The sequence below is a fragment of the Chrysemys picta genome, chromosome 3, assembly GCF_011386835.1.
Source record: "Chrysemys picta bellii isolate R12L10 chromosome 3, ASM1138683v2, whole genome shotgun sequence".
NCBI lineage: Eukaryota > Metazoa > Chordata > Testudines > Emydidae > Chrysemys > Chrysemys picta.
The window spans coordinates 26,037,110-26,056,717 of record NC_088793.1 but is presented as its reverse complement, the minus strand read 5'-3'; the positions used below and the strand labels follow the sequence as shown (position 1 = coordinate 26,056,717).

Sequence of the window (19,608 nt, the reverse complement as noted above, 5' to 3'; positions counted from 1 at the left end):
GTGGTGCTTTCATGAATTTTAAACTGGCCTTAAAATTGAAAAGAAATAACTCACAAAAAGGACAACCGTTAGAAATTCAACTATATAATTAACAAAAATGTTAAACAAATCTAAAGGAGAAAGCCTTTTGAATGGTCAGCACTAAGTCCCATACACGATTCTGTTATTCCAAGGTTATGCTGGTATTGGTATTGATTTCAATGAAGTAACCTGCATAGAACTAGAGTTAACGTGGTGAATCAAGACCACAGACTTAAGCCAAATGTTGATCTGACATGAGACAGACAAGGTGGGTGAGGTAATATTTTTTATTAATATCCTGGGACCAACACGGCTACAACTGCACTGCATACAACAATCTGAATTAGGGTCAATAAAAGGGAAGATTCTTAATAAAAACACCATGGATTTGGTAGGCATGTTTTGTATCATATACATTTCTTTAATACTGTGGTCATTTTAAATTATCTACAGTCCCACCATTGATAGTCTTGCATGAGCCCTCTAGAGTTCAATCAACCTAGCTGCACGATCAGTAAAGAGACAATGGTTACCACACACAGGGTTATTTGGATTAGTGAATACCACACACCATTAAATCATCTGCCAGATGGCATCAGAAGAAAGCTGCAACTCTCACACTTTCATTTCAACAGCAGCAAACAATGTTCTGTTTTTAAAATAAACTCTTCCAGATGAGCAAAAGATAAACTTTGTGGTGCTTTTGCTCAGTCTTCCCTTTTGACTCTAGCTTTAACAAGGGTTCTGATTGGTTACATTAATGTAAAATCCCAATTTAGACCACCATAGAACAAAGCTGTCCCTCTAGGCTGCATCAAAATTCTACGCTCCTTATTGAATGCAGTATTTTCACTCATCAACTTCTGTCAACAGAAGCCTTAAAATTGAACACCTCCCCCGTTAAGCCATTTCCTGTCATTTTATGTTTTCCATAGCAAACATGTTGCTGTGTTGTTGAAGCAATGACCATTTACACTTTTCCCAATGTTTTAACCCCTTTTAGAAATAATAGATGTCCAAAAGCAAACTTTATTTAAATAAACAAATTCAAACAGCAAAGTAGTTTGATAGGACTTAACCTTTGTCCCAAGTATGCTTAAAGGGACATCACTGTTGACTTTGTTTTGTGATTACAAAGGATAATACATCATCTCCTACTCTGCTTCTACTGTGCCTGGGCCCCAGGCTTGGTTGGAACCTCAGTGCTACTGGAATACAATTTATTAATAATAACACGACCATGGATACATGTGATGTTAAGAAAAGTGTTTTGAAGTTGTTCATCTTAGGAAAGTATTATGGCCAAAATTTTCAAAAGTACTCTTTGAATTAGGATGCCTCAAGATTTGGGGAGCACAATTTGAGCCACTTTTGACCTGATTTTCAGAGGGTTTGAGTAGAACTAAACGAAAATGAGGAAAGTGCAAAACATTTTGCAAAAAAGGTCTGTGTTTTTCACTGAAAAACTTTGGAATCCAACATTTTCCTGCCAATTGTAGTTTCAAGCAACTGCAGTTCCTGTTGACTTCAAGTGGCGTTGCAGGTATTCAGCACCTCAGAAAATCAGGCCTGGGGCGTCTCAAGTTGAGAACCCAAAAAGAGGCCACCTTTGAAAATGTGGCTGTTAATCTTCAATGTTTGTATTGTAGGCTTTGTCACCCCCATGCATCTCAGCCCAATCAATGGTCCTTATTCGCAGAAGAGGTAAATTGGGCTCCCAAAGGACTATAGGATGAGGATTACAGGATTGGGCCCTTCATATGCAGGAATCACTTTATTCACCACTGAACTGCAGTCACTTCTGACGTGGATGCAGGGTAGTAGCCAGCTAGAGAATTGACTCTCGGAGCAACAGCATGGTGGAGAAAATAACATATTGGCAAAGGATAACCAGAGAGTGGACCCTAACTCTTACAGAAAATGCCTTGAAATCTTTAATGTCCACACAGTAAAGACTATGGTTTTTAAGGTCTTTTTGGAAAAGTACATACACAATAATCTACCAAAAGCTTAATGTATCTAACAGAGAAGGGGCCAAAAAAGCTGGGGAGGATTGGAACATGCATTTCCAAGCAGTCTAATGGCCTGACCCACAATGCATAGACAATCCTAAGCTCCCACTGACTTCACTTTAAGTCATGGGAAGTGAAATCCTGGCCCTATTGAAAACTACTATTGACTTCAATAGGGCCAGGATTTCATCCTGGGAGTTTGGGATACTAGGCAGCTGGCAAAGTGTTCAACACCTTCCAGAATTGGGCTGTATTTCAGGCCTGATGCTTATGGTGGCAGCATTTCATCTAGTGTGGTTATACCATGCTGGTCCCAGGATGTCAGACAGACAAGGTGAATGAGGTAATTTTTATTGGGCCAACTTCTGTAGGTGAGCTCTTCTTCAGCTCTGTATAGCTCAAAAGCTCATCTCTTTTGCCAACAGAAGTTGTTCCAATAAATGATATTACCTCAGCATCTTGCAGCACTCATGGCATCTAGGCCAGCCGTCCATTGTCCCCCACCCCTCCTAGCTACAGTGAGTCTTCTTCATTTTATCTGCAAATATTTAAGAAGTAAAAAATTTCCCACTTGCAGGAGAGGTTTGTTAACCTTATTAGATGGCTGGTGTGCCAGCCTTTCTGAAGGATGATTAGGAAAATGTTCCCTATGCTGTTTAGAACAGTGGTTCTCAAACTTTTTTTTTCATGGACTACTTGAAAATTGTTGAGGGTCTCGGTGGACCACTTAATATTTTTCCAAATGTTGTTTGTACCATTAGCTAACTATTGTAAAGTGCTTTGGATAAAAGTGTGCGCGCTCTCTCTCTCTCTATATATATATATATAAACTTAATAATTAACTTTTTTTGTTCTACAAATAAAAGCACACAACTCACATTTTAATATCAGTAGTCTTACCTTTCTAATGCGATGGATGTGCCCTTTCTACCCCGCTTCGGCAGCCCCCAAGCTGGGGCTGGGAAGGAGGGGGGGGTCTCTCCCTCTCACCCCTGCTGCGGCAGCCCCCAAGCCTTGGCTGGGAAGGGGGGGGGGGTGTCTCTCCACCACCACAGCAGCCACAGAGCTGAGCTAGGAAGGAGAGCCGTCTCTCCCCGGCAGCCCTGGAGCTGGAGAAAGTCACCTTTCTCGGGCCGCCACAGCCCTGCACCTCCCAAATTCCCCCCACGCCCTCTTCTCACCCCACTTCCCCGCCCACCTACCCAGTATTCCCCCCAAGACTACCACCTCACCTTACTTGTGCATCTTTTCCAGGGTCCAGGCACCTAATTAGTGGAGCCGATTAGGTGGGTGGCCCTTCATTCTCTTGTGTGTGGCTGCCCAGGCACACACCTTAGAGGGAACTATGGTCCATGGACCACAGTTTGAGAACCTCTGGTTTAGAACATTTGGAATCAGTTAAATATTCAAATATAAGTTCTCAAATCTGAGTCCAGTCACAACAGGTGCAAGGGCACTTCTGGTAGCTGAGGGGGTGGGTAAGAAGGCTGTAGGGAGGCAGCTTTTCTGTTATGAGAAATATCAGCTCCACTCTGAGACCCATCAAAAATAATGATTTGGTTGTCTAGGCTGCCTGGAGCTTTTTGCCAGCCAAATAGCTCCTTCAAGATTAGCTTGGGAAAATGTATATGTAAAGGGGAATAGGCCTTGTATACTAAAATTATTTGAATGACTCTTGCAAGTTATTTTCTTTATGGCCTGAGGTGGAAATAAACCAAATGTATTTAAACTGGGAACTATCCATATCCACATAATCCCCTCATGCCCTTACCGTACTCTCGCAGGACTCAGGCTTTGAAGCCTGTGATGCTTTCTCATAGTAGGAAGCTTACATGGGCACAATGAGCAACCACAAGAGAATGAAATGGGAGTTAAAATATTCTTTTTTCATTGCATCATGGAAAAACTGATCATTTATCTCATATTAAGATGGACATTTTGTATTGGAAGTCTCATGCTATGTACAGCTGCCTCATCACCGTTGTAGATTTTGGGTCTTTTTAGAGTAAGTGTCCCAACGGCCAAAGACTCAGTATTTTCTTCTGTACTCTTTTTTTTTTTAAATATAAAATATTAAATTTGTACACAAGCTCTGTTTGCCATGAACAAAGACAGCAAAAAATGACAGCCTTGATTCAGCAAAGTATGCAAACTTATTATTAAGCAAAGTATGCCACTGACTCCCTGTCTGACCTTGGGCAAATCTCTTAGGGAGATTTTCAAACATGCCTGTGCCTAAGGGATTAAGGTGCAGAATTCCCACTTAAGTGCTTTTCAGCATGGCACTTTTCTTTGCAAGTTATGTCCCAGTAGGCATCCATGACTCTCTTCTAACATGCACACAGTAGTTTTGACAGGGGTAGCAATGGAACAGTGGATCACAGATCATACATTTGAGTTCTATTTACTTTATCTTGAGCTCCTTTTGATGAAACAGTAAAAAACCAAGATATCTTCTGGTCTGTAGGGACTTGAGGGAACCCATCTTGTTTTTTGTCAGAAGAGTTTGTGCCCCGGTGCAACTGGTCAAAACTTTGCCTTGCCCTCAGTATTATGCTGCATGGTAGTTGGTTGATGCCTTCCACTCCATCCAGGGTTGCATTTCAATGGTATTACACACAGTCATTTGGGGATTGTTTTAGATGAAAGACGCAAGATAAATGTAAAATAGGATTTCACAGGTTGAATACCTGTTTATTCTCTAACCATATTTCCATCCTCTCTTTGGGATGGCCCTCTGCATTATTTACAAACAGCATTTTTGTGTCAAACATTCAGAGTACACAATAATCACACACTTCAGTTCTACTCCTATAGGTTCTGTTGCCTAAAAGTGAGCAACTTATGCTGCAATTACAATACAGTGAGAAATATATGCTGTAATTATTGTTACAGGAACTTTAAAAAAAAAAACAATTTTCCCCCTTAACTTATGATCTTCTAGATTTCTCTGTCTTCCTCCCAAAAGCATGGAGCTCCTGTTATGCCTCTTTCCTATATCCACAGTACTGCGTCTCTGGAAACAGGTGTGGAAGGGATTGAGTACAATACAATGTGTGAGTTAGAACATACAGAACAACATGCAGTGAGGACGAGTTAGAAGACATATGCTGTAAATGATCTGAGAATCTCCAAATATGGTGTTAACTCAAGTGTTGAGCCAATAAGGATTTATAGTGTGATAGACTAAGCTTCAAACACTTCAATCTTTTATATGTATATATAAAATAGTAGTAATCAAGACCCCCAAAGCACTACTTTCTTCATATTCATTAAATTTACTTTTACCTTAAATTGGTGCTGTTAAATAAAATTACTAAAGAGAGACAAGCAAATCATAATTAACCGGAAACAGTTACTGAAGTTATATATTTATTTAAAAAAAATAAGGGAGGCATCTTTATGTAATATCCCTGTATTTATTTTTGGCCTATTTTAATTCCATTTTCTCTGCATAGTAGAGACTCTCTAAGCCTATTTAGGATAGTTGCCAAGGCTACTTTTGTCAAGTTTGTGTAATAGTTTCTTGATCATATTTGTACCGTGTACGCATTAGTGAGGTTAAGGAAATATGCACTTACGCAGACGATGACTTATCAGGAAGAACTGTGGGCCATATTAGACTGAACCATATTCACATTTCACTAAGGAAGACAGTATGAGAAAAATCTATAAATAGACAATTCACAAAACAAACCACAGGATCAGATCTTGGGCTCTGACACACCCTCCAGTCACATAAAGACCTACTGAAGTCAATGGTGGGGCATCCATCAGCCCAAGGCTTAGTGCAGGATAGCGGCCTTGGTTCATATCGCCAGAAGAGCAGGTTTGGCCCAAATAAAATAGAACCTGCTGTACAATCAAACATATATACTAGATTAATGGCAGTGACAGATGCTAATTTATGGAAGGCCATCTTGAAAATATCTGACTTGTGACCCACAGGTGAGTTATAATATGGCTTGATATAGTTCGTGTTCAGGCAGCTAGTGATATGCAGTTGTGGGAAAGAGTTTTTGTGCTATGAAACAGTATTTGGAGGCCTAGATGATCATAGCGGAAGAGTGTTCACAACTCACTGGTAAAATCTTTCACATGGTTTTAGCTTGGATTGCTCACCAACCCAACACTGTTATTGGTATTAGGATGGATTCACAAACCATCTACAAGCAAACAGCCACACATTTCATGTACAATGCAATACAGTGCTATGTCTGAAATCAAATAGTGGAAGACAACAAAGAAGCATATACATTACATAGCAAATAACTTTTTATTTGCTGAACAAGTAGCTTTCAGAAGAGATTTAATGCTGAAATATATTCAAACACCCAGGCTGTTAGACTCTAGTTCTGTATTTTTTCAAAATACGGATTTATTTAAAATAGAGAATATTCTCTATTTTAAAAGAGCCGTACAAATTACTCCTAGTAGCTTTGAAATCTATGAGCAAAGTAATTTGTGTTTCACACCATTCAAGGGGGAAAATACCATTGCAGAAAGCTTCAGGGTAGCAAAATATTAGTTATCTTCATTCCTTTCTGTAGGTCTTTTTTCCTAGCATTTATTTTAATAATCCAACCATCACTTCACTGATATCCCAAAGTTTTCTTGCAACTAAATCATCCATGGCTTTAGGCAGCAATTCCTCCTCTTTGCAATCCCCAAAATACTTGCCTGACACACCCTCTACTTCTGCAGAGGAGGCCAAATAAATAGAAGTCTGGGCTCCTTCCAATGGGGTTTTGAAGAAAGCCCATGACACCAAATTGAAGAGGGGTTTTGCCAGCAAAGGAATATTTATGTATCTGCCTAGATTGGTTCGGACAATACCGGGATGAAGCACGTTGACAGTGACTTCTGTGCCTTCCAATCGGCGGGCTAGCTCCCTGGTGAATAGTATGTTAGCCAGTTTACTGCGACTGTAGCCAAAACTTTTATTGTAACTTATCTCACTGTTCAAGTCTTCAAAGTTGATCTCTCCATATTTGTAAAGTCTGGAAGAAACTACCACAATCCTGCTTGGGGCAGAACTTTTGAGGAGGCCAAGGAGGAGGTTAGTGAGCAAGAAATGACCCAAGTGGTTGACACCAAACTGCATCTCGAAACCATCCTCTGTCTTCATGTATGGACACTGGAATATCCCCGCATTATTGATCAGAACATCCAGTCTCGGCTCTTCCTTAAAATAGCAAAAATAATCAGATTTATAAACACAGCAATCTGTTATTAAGATTAATTATATTCAATGACCTTTATTAGGAAAAAACATTCAACTGCTCATCCTCTAAAATGGGATTTTCTAGGTCATGGTTATTTTAATGTAATCTTTGAAAAAACAAGTGTTTTGGTAGTTGTCAGTAAGAGGAGTATCAAATCACCTGGGTTGTGGGGGGGGCTGTGTTACTCTGAATATAGCTAAAATATAAACATTTTTCAAGAATAGCATTTTTTAATTGAAATCTACTGAAATTATTCTGTAATACCAATTTCTTTCCAAAGAATTATCAGGATGTGACATTAAAGAAAAGCTGATAAGTGTACTACTGGTTAGTATTCATATTGTGGCAGCACCTAGAAGCCCCGGTCATAGAGCCTATCGTGCTAGGCACTGTACAAACAAAGAACAAAAAGATAATCTAGCTCTTTGAGGCAGGGATTTAGGGTTAAATATAAATATAAATTAATGGAGATATCCTATCTCCTAGAACTGGAAGGGACCTTGAAAGGTCATCAAGTCCAGCCCCCTGCCTTCACAAGCAGGACCAAGTACTGATTTTTGCCCCAGATCCCCAAGTGGCCCCCTCAAGGATTGAACTCACAACCCTGGGTTTAGCAGGCCAATGCTCAAACCACTGAGCAATCCCTGCCCCCCTGTTAAAGAGACACTGCCAACAAACCCATTATTTGATTAGGAAAAAATAATTAGATTTATGATGAATTTTGAAAACACTGCTATTAATAATTTCAAACAATGGTACCTAATTTAAAATTTGCCTGAACTGTGGTGGACCAAGATACTATGTTGTGCCAATGCACAAGAACCAGAAAGTAAAACTAATAACAGAAAAATGAAATCTGAGGCCTCAATACTTATGTTCTAAATCCTGCATAGTCTGTGCACCCAGAACTCCGAGAGGGAAAGATCTTAGGAGTTTCAAAGTGTGGTTCCACTCTGAAAAATGACTTCACACAAGTGTCACTATAAAGTTCCATGTTTCTCTCCCCTCACTCCATCCCTTCCTCTGTTCCCCCCCCCCCCCCCCACACACACACTTTTCCTGCCAGTCCTGCCCTTGGATCAACTCATTCCCTCATATGCCATCTCCCGTATTACCTTCACCAAGGCCCTGTAACCCCCATACCAGCTTTCCCCTCTCCTCACCCCAGCCCTCCCCCATCCTTCTCCCCCTTATTTCTTCTCTTCCCCATCCCATCCCTTCCCCCCACCTTCCTCCACCCTCCCCCCCGCAGCCTCCCCTCTCCCCATCCCTCCCCCCCCCCCCCACTTTTCCTGCCAGTCCTGCAAATTTCACATAGGCTCTGGAAGTCAAGCTGAGCTCTTTCTGGCTCCTTACCACCAGTAAGAAATTTTCGGCAGGCCAGATTCTATCCTCATTTACACCTTTGAAATTTAATAGTCCACACATTTTGCCATCAGTGGCACAAGTATAACTTAGAGCAGAATCTGAGCCTGCATTTGGAATTTAGTTAATAATTAAATCAAGCTGGGGCTTGATCCTGCAAGATGCTAAGTTCCCTTAACTCCTACTGATATCAATAGGAGTTGAGGATGCTCAATATCTCAAAGGATTGGGTCCTTCATGCATGAGTCGGAAAGAATTCACATCTCCCCCATAGCTGCATAGTACTGAAAGATGTAACAATTTATCACTGAAGCCAGCATATTACTCTGAATACACAATGCAGTTGGTCTTTGTGCAGTGAGGCTAAAAAAGTGAAAAATTAAAATGCAGGTATCTAAACACCCACAATGAAAGCCAGGCTGTGGGAGTGCCAGCTATGTCTCATCTTATCAATCTAGGAACCTCCTTTATCTTACAGACAACTTCAGAAAGGAGTCACAAGTTCAGAAAAGGAGGGGAATAACGTAAGTGTGTATGTACTACAGCCCTATGGAAGTGTTTCTAGAACTAGTCATCTCAATCATTTTGTTTTCTCCATCATTTACGCCATGGTGAGGGTATTCTAAAACAGCAGATACCACTAGAAATAAACCCAATAGCGGCACTACTTTCCCAGGCTGTCTCCAGCTCACTCCCGGGTATGTCATTCCACACACTTCATATCATGCCTCGCTATTTTGTTCTCAATTTTGCTTGTGAAAATTAGTTTAATTGGTTTTGCCAATAGGGAGACTGCCAGCTTAAAAAAAAAAAAAAAAATCACTGTTTTTTAAATGTATCACTAACACCTATGAGGCACTACACCAGATTAGAAAAAAAGGGTATATTGTTTTCCCTGTGTTTACTTTGTGCATTTCACAGCACTTTGTGTTTAGTCACATTCAGTTTCCCCTGTAAAGTCAAACAAGCCCAGATCCTGCAACTGGATCTACGCAGATGGCGCTAAATGGCTTTCCATTGAAGTCTGTGGAGTTTTACATGGGCACAACTGTCTGTCCATGACAAACCAATTACAGAATTAGGGCTTTAGTCAATTTCTCCTGTTGTTTCTGTGGGTCTTTTCTGTTAGTGTTTTTGTTCTGTTTAAAGGAGGAGGAAAATGCACACACACATAATGTCCTAAAATAGGGCCAACACAGTGTGAATCTCAACACTTATCTTCCTTCTTTTCACTCCCTTTACAATTTTCTTATCTGCAAAGATTGGAGACTAGGAGAGACCCAGAGCTGTAGCCCTTTTTACCACACATCTTCATTATTCCAGGTATTTCTTCTTCAGTTAAACTCATGGTTTCTGACACCTTTGTTTAAGTGTGTCATTTAGTTACCCAAATGTGTGGGGATCCTACAGATTTTCAAGAAACATTTAGCTTTTTCTTTAAAATATATCCCTTCCTGCCTTGATTTCTTTAAGGGCCTCCTGGATCAGTGTTCGGACCCAAAGAGTGCAACAGTATTCCTGTCTAGGCACAATGGTGATAGACATCTTTAAAATACCCTGGAAAAATAAACTAGATATTTAAGGGACTGTTATAAATTAGAACACAGTGAAATGTGCACAAAAATATTCCAAGTTATGAGATACCTGTCTAGCTTTTCATTTAAAACCCAGAGAAAGTGCCGCAAACAGTGCCCCTACAGTCTAGAAAACTCAGACTGAATAGTGGATTTTTGCATCAAGATTATTCAGTTTTAGTTAGAACCAGGAGAAATTTGGTAGTTTTGACTGGATTTTGCTTATTGTTCCTCAGTTCAGGAAGTGGGAACCCACACAATCCAAGACAGAAGAAAGTGTTAACACAAATCCTGTGAAGTGAATCTGGCACGTCACGTTAGAAACTCATGTTTAGCTCTCAACTTTATTTAATCCAAGATTATTCACTTTTTTTTCCTATTAAGAGTATCAACAAAAGAAAGCTATTAGCTGCCTTTTTCTCTGGCATCTGAGAAACTTTCCCCCTTTCCCAAGATGAGATAGTAAAATCCTAAAAGATGACAACTGGGTCCTGACTCATTCCCTCATTCCTTCTTTACATATATGTCAAACCTTACTTCCAAGTGCATGGACCTGCCCTGTGAATTGCATTCCGAGATCTAGCATCTGAAAAACACTCAATCCAATCTGTTTGAAAGATACAATTTCTTCATCATACCTTCCAATCACTACATTATCTGAGTGTCTGCCAAATATTTCAAATAAGAAATGACACCAGGCTCCTGGCAAATTATGTTAAAGGCCCAAAAGGGTGAAGAGAAAGTCTATTCATCACGTTATGATTAATGTGAAGTTATGCTGAAACATCAAGTGTTAAGATGACGACATTTCGTGGGTTAAGAAAATTGTATCAAAAAAATATTTACCCCAGAGTTATACAGGGTGGCAGTTCCAGCATTAGCTCATTTTCTACCATTATGTAGTTTCCCACAGCACACACCCTTTCCTCTATTTTGGGATATCCCTACACAGTGTAAATTGTATCCATGAGATGCCCAGTGAAACCATTTGTTCACTTGCTCATGCCCTTCTACAAAATCTCTTAGGAAAGACTGTAGGACACTAGTGAGCACCTCACAAAGTAGGCTTGCAGGATCCAGGATAGGTCTGATAAAGTCAGAATGATTATGGACATACAGGGTACGTCTTCACTACCCGCCGTATCGGCGGGTAGCAATCGATTTATCCTGGATCGATATATCGTGTCTCATTAAGACGCGATATATCGATCCCCGAACGCACTCACAGTCGACTCCGGAACTCCACCAGAGCGAGCAGCGGTAGCGCAATCGACGGGGGAGCCGCGGCCATCGATCCCGCACCGTCTGGACCCCAGGTAATTCGATCCAAGATACTTCGACTTCAGCTACGCTATTCGCATAGCTGAAGTTGCATATCTTGGATCGACCCCCCCTCCCCCCAGTGTAGACCAGCCCACAGTATACCCTCGATATAACAAACCCCACAGGATCCAAGCCATTTGTTCATTATAGCAAGGGGGTGATTACACAAAGAGACCCATGACAGAGAGGGGAGGAGGAGCGGGGAAGACAGCTCCTCCAGCCCCACAACTGACAGCCCCCGACACAGCCCCATGGATGGAGGTGGGATCCGGGGACTGAGTTCATTATATCCAAAGATTCGGTATCATAAAGGGCATTAGAGACAGGGTGTACTGTAATAGAAACATGATAAATGTATATTGGATTCAGATGACCCCATGAAGTGCTCTCTCATTGCAGCCTATCCGCTATGCTGTAGATAGAAGGGGGCTCAAACTTAAGCCAATTCACAGTCACAAGTTCCAGATGCCTTGCAGAATAAACTGCAGCAGATTGCAGCTGCCCTAGTTTTTTCTTTGCCCCCAGAGATAACAGGTCACCTCCTGCCTGCTGCATCTTGATATAAGCTTGTGAAGGTGATTTCTGGCTGCACTGTATAACTCCATGGGCCCAGTCCTTCTTACTGGTCAACACAGCTAGTGGAACAGGAAAATTTCCCTAGGAAAGGAACTTTGGCCTAATAAGGCTTTGTTCCCTGGGTTAAAAATCAATAAATAAGAATGAACCAAAACATTACATCACATCCCAAAATATTTTGGGATTATGTTTAATTCCCTATAAAATGCAAGAATAGCTCTGACAAAAGCTGCTAATCTTCACTCAATTTCAGCATTGAAGAACCCCAAGTCACCAAAGGGGTAATTTGAAGACTTTGTAGCCCTTGCTGGATAAGGGAGTGAGAGACAGGAATGTTCCCGAGTTGCAAACCTGCACAAGGGCTGCTAATTAGACACGCAGAATGATTTGTTGACAAACTCCAGTCCTCTACAAAGGATAGGATGGTGCCAACGCAATGTCTGGATGCTGCTGCCCTTCATGCCCACACACCAGCAGGGCCCATCTCTCCTCACCAATCCCCCCCATAGCCTTATCCCAAGCCCTCCGTCCTCCACTTATCAGCATCTCTCCATCCTCAGCCCCCTCAAACTAACCATCCCACTAAAAACTTTTCCTCCTTCTTGATCCCTTTGTCAGATGTATCATAGGGCACACCAGCCTGTCCTTCTGCAAAAGTTCCCCTGCATCCAGCTGTCCACCCATCCCATCCCATCCCCAGCTAGCTGGGTGTCCTCCCCATCCCCAACATCCCCTCGTCCTCCCCAGCCAAGCTCTTTGCTCTTGGATCAACTCATTCCCTCATATGGCATCTCCCGTATTACCTTCACCAAGGCCCTGTAACCCCCATACCAGCTTTCCCCTCTCCTCACCCCAGCCCTCCCCCATCCTTCTCCCCCTTATTTCTTCTCTTCCCCATCCCATCCCTTCCCCCCCACCTTCCTCCACCCTCACCCCCCAGCCTCCCCTCTCCCCACACCCCACCCTCCTCTTCACCCCCCCCAGCCTACCCTCTCCCCTCACTCCATCCCTTCCTCTGCCCCTCTCCTCCTCGTCCCCAGCCTACCCCCTCCCCATCCCTTCCCCCATACTTGCCCACCCAGCCCCTCCCCTCATGCCCCGCCCCGCCCCCTGTACCTGCAGCACCCGCTGGCAGAAGCTGCGCACGGAGCGCAGCGAGGCCAGGTCCAGCTCCCTGATCACCAGCTCCCCGCCCTCCGCCTGGGCGCCCAGCTCGGCGCGGATCTCGCGGGCCGCCTGCTCGGCCCGGCCGCGGTCCCGGCAGCACATGATCACCCGGGCCTGCATCCGCAGCAGCTCGGCCGCCGTGGCCCGGCCCAGCCCGCTGTTCGCGCCCGTGACGATCACCGTCTTGCCCCGCATCAGCGCGGCAGCCGCGCCCCGCGAAGCCCGGCCGGCCCCGGTCAGGTAGCGGCGGGCGATCAGCAGCAGCCCCCCGCCCAACACCGCGGCCAGCAGCGCCGCAGCGGCCATAGCCCAGCGCTCTGGGCCAGCAAGGGCCGAACGACACCCGCCCCGGCGTTTTTCCCAGGGCGCAGCCGGCGCTAGACCGCCGCCGGATGCCGAGCGCCGCGTACGGGTGTTTAGATACCGATTGGCCAGCGCGGTCCCCTTCGCTTTGCATTCTGGGACTCGTAGTTTCATCCGCCTCCCCTGCGCGGAGCTCTTGGGTTGGGTTAGCTCCGAGCTGAGGTACGGCGATGTCCCGCCACAACCGCGCTAGCTGTGCTGTGGGCTACGCAGCCCTTCCCCCGTGCAGGGCAGCCCCTGAGCTGCTGGCACCCCAGACAGAGACTCAAACGCGTTTGAGCAGATAAAAGCGTCTCCTGCAGCCACCACCCTTTTCTTGGTCAGACTGGGACTGAGTCCAATATAGGGTGACCAGATGTCCCAATTTTATAGGGGTAGTCCTGATTTTGGGGGCTTATTCTTATATAGGCACCTATTACTCCCCACTCCCTGTCCCGATTTTTTACACTTGCTATCTGGTCACCCAAAGACCGATAGACTGAAAAAAGTCAAAGCTCCCATGACAAAAGGGAGAACTCTGTCCTGAAATCAACAAGGTAGCGTTCAGGGAAGACAGCAGGTGCAAAGTACTACAATGAAAAATCGGATACACAACGACAAATGGGGTGACGTTGGAGAAAGTCCAGAGATTAATGGTCTAGAAAACAGGACCTATGAGGGAAGATTGGAAAAAATGGGTTCAGTCTCGAGAAGAGAAAGACTGAGGGGGGATTTGATAACAGTTTTCAAGTATATAAAAGGTTGTTACAAGGAAGAGGATGAAAAATGGTTCTTTTTAACTTGTAAAGATAGGACAAGATGCAATGGGCTTAAACTACAGCAAGGGGAAGGGGATTCTGTTGGATATTAGGAAAAAAACTTCCTAACTGTCAGGGTAGTTAAGCACTGGAACCAATTGCCTAGGGCTGTTGTGGGTTCTCTGTCACTGGAGGTTTTTAAAAACAGGTTAGACAAACACCTGTTAGGAATGGTCTAGTTATTACATAGTCCTGCCTTGAGTGCAGGGGACTGGACTAGATGAGGTCCCTTCTAATCCTACACTTCTGTGATTCTATGAAAATGGCAAAACACTGGCAGTAATACTGTAGAACAGGATCTGAGGGTTATAGTTGATCACAAATTAAATATAGCTGACAATGTGATGCAGTTGCAAAAAAGACAGATATTCTAGGTTATGTGAACAGGAGTTCTCATTTCAAAGAGAGGTAATTGTCTCACTGTACTCAGCACTCATGAGGCCTCAGCTGGAGTACGGTGTCCAGTTCAGGGCACCCCTTCAGCTACAAGGAAATATAAAAAGAAAAAAAAGAAAAAAAAAGGCATGTTTAGTCTTGAGAAAAGAAGATTGAGGGGGAACTTGATAATAGTTTTCAGATACAGTAAGAGCTGTTATAAAGTCAAGAGGCTGGGGATCAGTTGTTGTCCATGTCCACTGAAGATAGGACAAAAAGTAATGGGCTTAATCAGTAAGGTAGATTTAGGCTAGATATTATGAAAAACTTTCTAACTAAAAGGACAGTTAAGTATTGGAATAGGTTTTTGAGGAAGGTTATGGAATCTCCATCACTGGAGGTTTTCAACAGGTTAGACAAACTTTGGTCAGGAATGGCTTAGCACAGGGGGCTGGACTAGATGACCTTGGTCCCTTCCAGCCCCACGTATCTACAATCCTGTTAAGGCATACTCAGTTTTTACGCAGATCTGAGCTACTGAATTATATTGCTTAACATAGTCTTCATTAGAAAACATGGCTGAATGCATTTTTTACATTTTTTATTAATGACTGGTTATGGGTGAATTTATTACATAGAACTAATAAAGAAAAGATCACAGATGCACTTATGGACATTGATTCAGCTATGTATAGACTAATCTTGAATACTGAAAGCTTCTGACAAGGTTTGCTTCCTTATCTTTAAGCAGCAGTCCTTTTCTTTTGTTTAGGTTTCCCAATGCAAACCCTGGGCCAATCTAGAGACAAAAGCATGAAGGTTAGTACTATGAAAGCAAAAATGGGAGACAGAAGATACACCATAGTGAACCTATAAATGGCTCAATTTCAAATCAATTTTCTATTGAAATATTTCTCAAGGTATCCAAAATATTTAATGTCAGGTGACTTTGAATTATCCACCCAATGAAACAAATTGGGTTACAAAAGCTATCTAAGGCCTCCAGAACCCTTCAAAAAATGAAAGATTTTAATAGACACATGGAGAAAACTCTATCTCTCAGTACAAAACTTAGAAGAGGGATATATATCTACCATATACTGATTGCTGATTTAATCTAATACATGATAAAGACCATGCTATTATCTGACCAGGCTCCTGTTTTTCTTAATATTCATCTCCAGGGAGCACTAAAACATAGGACCTTGTTCTACCCTGGCTTCATTGGGTAAATTGAGTTTGAGACCCCTGCTTTAAAGGGACCTGATTTTAAAAAGAGCTGAACATCCACTTTCCAAAAATCAAAGCTACTCAAGTTGAGCACCCACAGAATCACTAGTCTACATTGAAAGAAAATGTTGCCTAGGATTTTTTGCTGAGGACAAATGTATTTCCCTGTTAAATTAGAAAATAGCATAATTGATAAGACAAATAATTCAGCTACTAAAAGATGAGCATGATCAGTCAGGATCACAAAGCACATTAAATACTTACAACATTGAGAGGACAGCGAAGTAGTGTAATGGCCGAAAAACAAAACCAAAAAAACACCCCCAAACATAATAATACTTCACAATGATACCACTTGAGCATCTCAAAATATTTTACAAAGATCTACCCACCTTAAAACCACAACTCCACTACAACAAAGGTAGATGTAGATAAACCTGTACATTCTGGCTCATCATTCATAGGTGCAATTCGGTGAAGTGTCAAACACCCTTATTTCCAATAGTTATTGCTGCTGGAATCTGAGGGAGCTCATCACCTCACAGGACTGAGCCTGAGGTAGCAAACATTTTGTATATAAACTCAAGTACAATTGTACAGAAGCTAGTAATCTAAGTAACAAAAGCACAATGCAACACACAGAGAAACATACATTTTGAAGCGTCTGAGTTTTTCCTCCTTTCTGAAGGAAAATAAAAAGAAGGAAGTAAATCAAACTTGTCCTCCAAACCCAGCTCTCCCGTTAGCATAATAAAACCATCTCCACAAGAGGCGGTAGCTATGTCAGCATCAGAAGCTCTCCTGTCAACATAGCGCTGTTCACACTGGTGCTTAGGTCGGTGTAACTAACATTACTCAGGGGTGTGGCTTAATCACACCTCTGACCAAGATAAGTTACTTATTGATAGTTAAGGCTAAGATTTAGTTAGGGGTATTTTTGGTAAAAGCCATAGACTGGTCATGGGCAATAAATAAAAATTCATGGCTCATGACCTGTCCATGACTTTTACCAAAAATACCCCTGACTAAATCTCTACTTCTGGGGCCCCGCTGCTGCGGGGAGCCCCTGCTGGGGGTAGGGGCGGCTCCAGGCACCAGCGCACCAAGCGCGTGCCTGGGGCGGCAAGCCGCGGGGGGCGGCCTGCTGATCGCCATGAGGGCGGCAGTCAGGCTGCCTTAGGCAGCATGCCTGCGGGAGGTCAGCCGGTCCCGCGGTTTCGGTGGCAATTCGGCGGCGGGTCGCCGAAGGCGCGGGACCAGCAGACCTCCGACAGGCATGCCGCTGAATACGCGTTACCAGCAGACCTCCCGCAGGTGTGCCGCCAAAAGCCGCCTGACTGCCATGCTTGGGGCAGCAAAATACATAGAGCCGCCCCTGGTTGGGGAGGGGGGATGCTGCTCCAGTGCGGGGGTTGACTGCCTCCTGGTTGCTGCTCCCAGGGACCACGCTCCGGATGGCCTCCGGGCGCCCCTGGAGCCACTGCTCCAGCTGCTTGGGCGGTCCCCAGGGCTCCCGCAGGAATGCTGCTCGGGTGTTCCCCGGAGCCAGCCACACCGGCTGCTGTTCTAGTGATCCCCAGAGCCAGCTGCCTGGGGTTGCCCGCTAGAGCAGCTGGCCCCCGGTTGCTCCAGCAGCAGCAGGTGCGGCTGGCCGTGGGGCACCAGAGTAGCTGGCCCCAGGGCCCTGAAGTCAGCCATACCAGCTGCTGCAGAAGTCATGGAGGTCACAGAAAGTCACCGAATCCATGACTTCCGTGACCTCTGTGAAAGAATCGCAGCCTTAGTGATAGTGTGTACACACCCTGAGTGTGTGTGTGTGAGAGAGAGAGGGAAAGCCAAGTCAGAGGGATGAGTTTTGCTTTTCATTCTAAGACCCACACCCAGAAAAGATGCTGACCTGGAACAATGCCTAAAGATACCCCAAACCTCATCTCTGCGTAATTATCCCAATCAGAATACACCAACCAAATTAATATTATCAAGAAGACAACAAAGTCAGCCACAGGCCTAAAATATATTTTCAGTCTAAATCCTTTCCAAGAAGCCCTGCCACAGTATATCAGAACAAAAGTTTGGCAAATCTGGTAAAGGTATTTGATTAAAAACTTAATCACCTCTATTCAGTCAGTTCTTCAGTGTATTACATTTGTACAATGGGTTGTTTCCATAATGAGAAATTTAGCCCCTGAGCAATGATCATTGTTTTCCAAAATTAAAGCTTTCCAGGAGGATTCAAGGTATCTAGCTCACTACCATCTCTCAGGACAGCTGGCTTGATGTATATCTTAATAGCCACTTGTAATCCCAAGGCAATTCTCAGTTTTACTGCATTCCAGAACTCTAATATTTGGAGTTTGGCAGAAAAAAATACTTTTATTTTGAAGTTTCAGGTCACAAAGGTAGTATATATCCTCCAAATTTTCAAAAGGTTACACGGGATTGCAACCTGATTCCTTGTTGATGAGTTCTTTACTAAATTCTCAGGCAGATTTTAAAAATATGCTTCAAACTGTTGCAGAACATTCCAAAAAATACATCATCATTTTACTTTTGATTCTGTAATGGACAATGGGCAAGTCTATCCCATTACAGAAGATGCCAAACAAATACTTGGGATGTGCCCATTCAATCCCAGAGCTATACAAAACCAAACCAGATACCAGGATATTTCCTTTGCTTATATTAAAGAAAACTGTAAACACAGCATTTGCTAACTACAGAAAACTTAATCAGCAATCTTCATACCTCATGGCTAGAATCACTGTGGATGGTATTTTTAAAAGTGGCCTCTGATTCTGTCTTCTTTGTTTTTAAACACTCAACTTGAAATAAATTGAACCTGATTTTCAGAGATGCTGTACACTCCCACTCACCTCAGCTGAGTTGTGTGCACTCAGCACTTTAGATAATCAGCTGCCAAGGTGTCAGGATGGGCATCCAAAATCTGAGGCATACAAAATCAGAGGCCCCTTTTCAAAATTTTGGCCTAAATGTGTCCTGAGATTTAAAGTCGATCCCTTGTGGTTTGCATTCAGAAACTTTATAAAGTGTGTGAAGAGGAACTTCCTTTGGAAGGATGAAATAGGATTTGTGCTAACTTTATCACAGCTAGAATGTGTTCTTGCATATCTTACATTGCTGACATCTTGCAACACGTATCTGACATATCTGAAGGTAAGCCTGCATAACTAAAACATCAAAGAACAGAACCTTCAGTGTCAATTTAGAGTCTGACTGCTGATGAACAAATGTATAACATAATAAAAACAGTAGGATCTTTTTTACATTTTTCTACTCACACACTTTAATGCTCAAGATTGGTTAAGGACTGACAGCTCTGGAGAAAATGTCCTCTGTCTACAGATCAACACAAACTGAAGCATTCCAAGCCTGCTAACTATGCTCTGGCCAACACGGTGCATGTTCTAGATGGACTGCTGGTTGGATGGGAAGGTGCATGGTGTGGATAATTCCCTTTTCCATACCTACTCATTCCTTGGTCCTCTGCTCAGCTTATCAACAATGGTGCAAATGAACATTAATGTGGTGTTGAAGTGGACACTGGTCGACCAGAAATTGA

General features: G+C 43.1%; 1 protein-coding gene across 1 annotated transcript; it reads right to left on the bottom strand.

Moving 5' to 3' along the window:
- Positions 1 to 294: 294 nt before the first annotated feature.
- On the bottom strand, positions 295 to 19,580 carry RDH14 (retinol dehydrogenase 14). Its single transcript, XM_005293071.4, has 2 exons — positions 13,213 to 19,580; positions 295 to 7,218 (listed from the first exon to the last, which is right to left on the bottom strand). Exons 1-2 carry the CDS (start codon positions 13,738 to 13,740, stop codon positions 6,601 to 6,603), a joined length of 1,146 nt encoding a protein of 381 aa, XP_005293128.3. The 5' UTR covers positions 13,741 to 19,580; the 3' UTR covers positions 295 to 6,600.
- Positions 19,581 to 19,608: the final 28 nt, after the last annotated feature.

Coding starts and splice junctions, on each gene's coding strand:
- RDH14 (XM_005293071.4), bottom strand. CDS start 13,740: ATGAAACTACGAGTCCCAGAATGCAAAGCGAAGGGGACCGCGCTGGCC. Junction 7,219..13,212: donor TCTGCCAGCGGGTGCTGCAG/GTACAGGGGGCG, acceptor TGCTATTTTAAG/GAAGAGCCGAGACTGGATGT.